At 34.7% G+C, this 5,622-nt stretch overlaps 1 protein-coding gene across 1 annotated transcript; it reads left to right on the top strand.

The window, feature by feature from the left end:
- The first annotated feature begins 2,760 nt into the window (after positions 1 to 2,760).
- LOC107470754 (transcription factor bHLH143-like) lies at positions 2,761 to 4,559 on the top strand. The gene is made up of 3 exons (XM_016090159.1): positions 2,761 to 2,841; positions 3,168 to 3,228; positions 4,057 to 4,559. Exons 1-3 carry the CDS (start codon positions 2,761 to 2,763, stop codon positions 4,557 to 4,559), a joined length of 645 nt encoding a protein of 214 aa, XP_015945645.1.
- Positions 4,560 to 5,622: the final 1,063 nt, after the last annotated feature.

The raw sequence follows: 5,622 nt of genomic DNA, 5'->3' as shown, positions 1-5,622 counted from the left end.
GGTGGGTGGGTATTTTCAGTGGGGTTGAAGATTCAACTTTGTTGATGATGCTCTTAATTTAGAGCTTGTTTGGAAACAATTTAATATGAGAAAAGAATTTTATTTCCTTTTAAAAAAGGAATTCATTTCTATTTAAAATTCAATTCTATAATTTAGAATGACTTTAGTATATCAATAGAATATAATAGAATTAAATTCTTTGATTTGGAATAATTTTTATATGAATTAAATTTTCTTTTTTACAATATTATCCTTGACAAAGCTATTTTATTAATTGTAAATAGATATATTTTTTACATTTTCATAGTAGGTTTGAAGAGTATGAGAATTGATTTATAAATGAGGAAAAAATGGGAATTGAAATTCTCAAAAGAATTCAAATAATTAATTTGTAGTTATTCCAAAGTAAGAAAAAAATTAAATCTTGGGGGTAAAATATGCTTTTTGTCTTTAACATTTTTAAAATTATTCAAAAATACCTTTAACTTTTAATTCGATTCAATTTTTTTCTTAATGTTTGAAATAACTTTCAATTTTATCTTTAATGTTAAATTTTAAGTAGTCAACTATTGGTCAACATTTTTATTCCAGCTTTATCTTGAAACCTTTGTCTGCGTTTGTTTACAGAGACAGGACACTGAGACACAAAATCAAGTTTGACAAAAGAAACATGGACAGAAATAATATGTCCAGAGATACTGATTTAGTGTATTTTGTGTTCATCTTGACAAGAAGGACACATAGACACTAATAAGGAACGCAACTTATTTTTCATTTTTTCTTTCATCATTCTTGTTAATTTTTCATTATTATATTTTTTATTATTATATTTTTTGTCTCAAATTTTCGAATGAAAAAAATGAGAATAAATTAAATTTTCATAATTTATTCTAGTTTATCACCAAACAGAATACGAAACCACAAACACAGCCTTTCTTCCTATCATCCACTCATCCTTTCTTCAGTCTCTCAAACCCATAAACTCTTCTTTTACTCTCATCTACATATCTTCTCCAACATATCTCCGATGCCCTTCCTCTGCCATGTTCCTCTCCGTTCTTGCTTTTTAGCGTCACCATTGTTCCTCCTCCTCCCTCTTCTTCTCCGCCCCTCTGTCTGGGTCTCCAACTCGTGGCACCTCTTGGATCTGTCTCGCATTGCCACCTCCAGCAGCAGTTCCAGCAAGCAGAGGTGTGACTAAGAAGGAACAAAAATGGTGGTGGAGGGTGCAGATGCAGAACAAAAAACTACTTTAGTGGGAGCGGTGGTGCGGTATTTTACAACCCGCACTACTAACCGGCAAGTGCACCGGGTCGTACCAAGTAATACCTTATGTGAGTAAGGGTCGATCTCACGAGGATTGATGGATTAAGCAACAGTTATTGAGTGATAAGCTTAGTTAGGCAAGTAGAAAAGGGTTTTGCGATATTCAAAAGGTTTAAATTTGAACTCTTAATATAAAAAGGATAGACAAATAAATAAGTTGGGAATAAAATATGGAGAAAACTGTTAAGGTTTCAGAGTTATCTATTTTTCCGGATTAACTTTTCTTACTAACTATTTTAATCATGTAGGATTTAATTTTTGGCAAACTATATGTGGCTAGACCCTAATTCTTTAGACCTTTCTAGCCTCCTCTAAAATTCATTAACTGTCAATTCCTTGGTCAATCAATTCCAATTAGAAGGTGAAGTTCAAATTCCATTTTATATGCCACAAAAATTCTAATTACCAAAAAATAAGAGGATTATATGTCACATATCCTGTTAAATCCAAATAATTAAAATTTAGGAGAAATTTGTTTTCAAGTTGTTGTTCAAGTAAAGAGATTTTCCAAGTTTTACAAGAACTCAAATAGAAAGAGGGTCATACTTCCGTTCCACCCACATTCATAAAATAAAGAGCGAAAATAATTCTTAAATTATAAATTCATGCATAAATTAAAATAGAAAAAGCAAGAAAATCAATCCATACAAATAGACAGAGCTCCTAACCTTAAAAATGGAGGATTAGTTGCTCATGGAATGTGGAATGTAAATTTGTATAGAATTTCCTAATGGAATCCCCCTAATGGAATCTACCTAATAGAAGAGAAGTCTCCCCTTTTTATAACAAATCCTAATTAATTTAAAATATAATATTTTAAATTAAGATAATATCTTTTCCTATTTTAAAATCAAATTTGAATTTAAATCAGAATTAACTAACTACTCCGCGTCTTGTAATGTGGGACCACTTGGCTTCACTGGATCCGCGCCTAACTTGGGTGCTAAAATGGGACCCAGAAATCACCACCAGCGGTTTCTGCGTTTTTTGCACGTGGCGCATGTCATGCGTACGCGTCAGTCACGCGTACGTATCGATGGTCTTTTCTGCAAGTCACGCGGACACGTCGGTCACGCGTACGCGTCGCTGAGCAAATCTTCAAATCACATGTACGCGTCACCATGGATATCTCCAAATCATGCGCACGCGTCAAGCACGCGTGCGCGTCGCTCCTCGCAGCCATCTCATTTGATTCTTGTGCTGCAGAAACTCCATCAAATCTAGCCGAATGCTACCTAAAATAAATAAAATTGCACAAGACTCAAAGTAGCATCCATATTGGCTAAAAGATAATTAATTCTTTATTAAACTCAACAAATTAGATGCAAATTCACTAGGAAAAGATAGGAAAGGTGCTCACGCATCAAGCGGACGCCACTAGCAGCAACACTTTGGGTGGCACAGGGCATCACAGGGCAAGGCAAAACAACAGCAATGGCAGCCTCGAACAATACCTGTGGCGGTGCAACATCATCCTCCTGTGGTAGCAGTGCTCGACGTTCTCCCGTGACCAAGGTACGGTGGCACGGGCTCCCATATTCTTCGTCACTCTTGCCGAGCTATCTCTCTCTCACTCTGCGTGTGTGTGTTCCTGCTTCGCATCCTTCCCTTCTTTCTCATTTTTTGTCGATGATGGCATCAATGGCTCGCCATCTCTTTCTATTTCTCTCAATGTTTTGTGTTACCTATTTTTACTTATTGAAAATTCCGGCTTCAATTAGCACAAATTGTGTCTGAAGTTTGAAATTTTGGTCATTTGGGTCGTGTAGAAACTTGCAAATTATGCATAGAAAGTTTGAATTCAGAACTTTTAAAGATTTTGTTTTTTGATAATTTTGTAGGGAGTGAGTGAAAAAGGGCTATGGAAGCTTTACAAGAGATTGGCAGTTGGTGGTAGTGGAGGTAAAAGGTGTTGGGTTGTTAATGGTTAGAGGGTGGTAGGATTTAAGATGATGAGGAGTGAATTTAGGGTTAAAATTAGGATTGAAATAAAAAATGAAAGAAATAATCAAGGGTAAAATTAGAATAAAAATATTGATTAACGGTTGACCGTTTAAATTTAACGGTGACGGTCAAATTGAAGATTAATTCAAATGTTAAGGACAAAATTAAATTGAATTAAATAATAAAAGATATTTTTAAAAAAATTTAAAAGTGTTAGGAAACGAAAAACATATTTTATCCATAATTTAGGCGGCTCTGGCTAATGGAGCTCTTTATAAAAATTTTAGAGAAAATGACAAATAGGTCCCTGACCTTTTGCCCCACGGACATTTTCGTCCCTAAACATTTGAAAATACTTTTAAATCCCCGACCTTCACAAATCTTGGACGGATGAGTCCCTCCGTCGAATTGCCTCCGTCAGACCCAACGGAAAAGTCTGACGTGGCTCCGTTCGGATGACGTGGCAGGACGGGTTGACACTTGGACTGACTGGAAGGCTACTTTCAAAAATTGGACAATAAAGTCCCTGCACCACTAAACTACATCGTTTTGTTTTGATCCCTAATCCTTAAATTGATTGCGTTTCTTTTTGGAGGCCAGTGGTGAGGAGCTCAACCTGCATCAACCATGGCTGCTAATGGAGCACCATCAACAAAAGGTACTATATTTCTGCTAGAGAATTTCCTCTAGCTTGTGATATAAATGAGAAGGGATGGACAAGTAGTATGCGTCAAAATGGTCTAGCCAATTGCAATTTACCAAAAAAGTCTGATAATGATCATGTAGGTCATGAAGAAAGTGAAATGCATGAAGACACAGAGGAAATCAATGCATTGCTTTATTCTGATGATGATGACAGTGATTATAATGATTGTGATGATAACGAGATAACAAGTACAGACCATTCCCCTTTGGTTACTAAAAGGACCTATGGTATGCAAGAACAATTTCAACACACAACTGAGGGAGTTGCTAGCTATGATTGGCCTAACAAAAGGCCGAAGCTAGTTGATGGTGACTGCAATAGATCACCACAACCTGTGGACAGTTCCAGTTCGTTAAGACCAAATGAAAACCACGAGTGCATTAGTGATGCTGAATCACAGAATTATTTTGGCGCTGAGAAAGTAGGTAAATCAATAGCAGGTGATTTTCAGTTGAAAAAGGACCAGATTCGAGAATTATTGAGAGTTCTTGAGAACTTGATTCCTGGTGCAAAAGGAAAGCAGCTACTTTTTGTCAATGATCAAACTATTGAGTACTTGAAATTTTTAGTAAACTATAATTAGCTATAAACTGCCACCCAAGTTCAAGTTTTAGTATGTTGGTTGAAGTGGAAAGATGCATTTCTTTGAGCTCTTTTTTAACTTAGTATGCTTGGTTGTTTCTTTTCTTTTTGTTTCGGTTGGGAAATAAAGGTACTAATGCTAAAATAGATAGTACTACTCTCTTTACCATTGCAGTTCGAGCAAATTGTGCAATGGGGCTTCAATTCGTTGACAAAATGATTACAATATAGTAGCTTTTGTTGAAGGAGTAAAGGATTACAGATTGAAGGGTATGGAGGCAGTTGTGGCAATATAGTAGCTTTTGTTGATGATGCTCCATTAGCGGCGATGGTTGATGCAGGTTGAGCTCCTCACCACTCGCCTTCAGAAAGAAATGCAATCAATTTAAGGATTAGGGATAAAAGCAAAACGACGTAGTTTAATGGTGCAGGGACTTAATTGTCCAATTTTTTAAAGTAGCATTCCAGTCAGTAGTCCAGGTATCAACTCATCATGCCACGTCATCCGAACGGAGCCACGTCAGACTTTTTCGTTGGGTCTGACGGAGGCAATTCGACGGAGGGACTCATCCGTCCAAGATTTGTGAAGGTCAGGGATTTAAAAGTATTTTCAAATGCCCAAGGACAAAAATATCCGCGGGACAAAAAGTCAGGGACCTATTTATCATTTTCTCAAAATTTTATTAAATACTTTGCCTACATACATATACACAAGTCTTATATAGTTACATATTTTTTTAATAATTAATTTGATACTCAAATACTAAAAATTTCGTAAAAACTTAAATTTATGAACAACGAATACTAACAATTTCGTAAAAACTTAAATTTATGTTACTTAAAACAACATGAATTTATATTATGCAAAATTAATATTTTTTAACACCTTTTGACATTTTTTTAAGAAAAAACTTAAATTTATGTATTAAAATTTAGTACTCTTTTTATTATAATTTGTTAGTATTCTTTTTTTAATTTAATTTAATCTTATTAATAAAATTAATAATTGAAATTATAAAAAATATATTTTTATTTTTTAAGTTAAAATTTAAATAGATATAATT

The sequence above is a fragment of the Arachis duranensis genome, chromosome 10 (genome assembly GCF_000817695.3).
Source record: "Arachis duranensis cultivar V14167 chromosome 10, aradu.V14167.gnm2.J7QH, whole genome shotgun sequence".
Taxonomy (NCBI): domain Eukaryota; kingdom Viridiplantae; phylum Streptophyta; class Magnoliopsida; order Fabales; family Fabaceae; genus Arachis; species Arachis duranensis.
The sequence above is the reverse complement of the archived record's forward strand: the minus strand, read 5'-3'. Positions and strand labels throughout refer to the sequence as shown.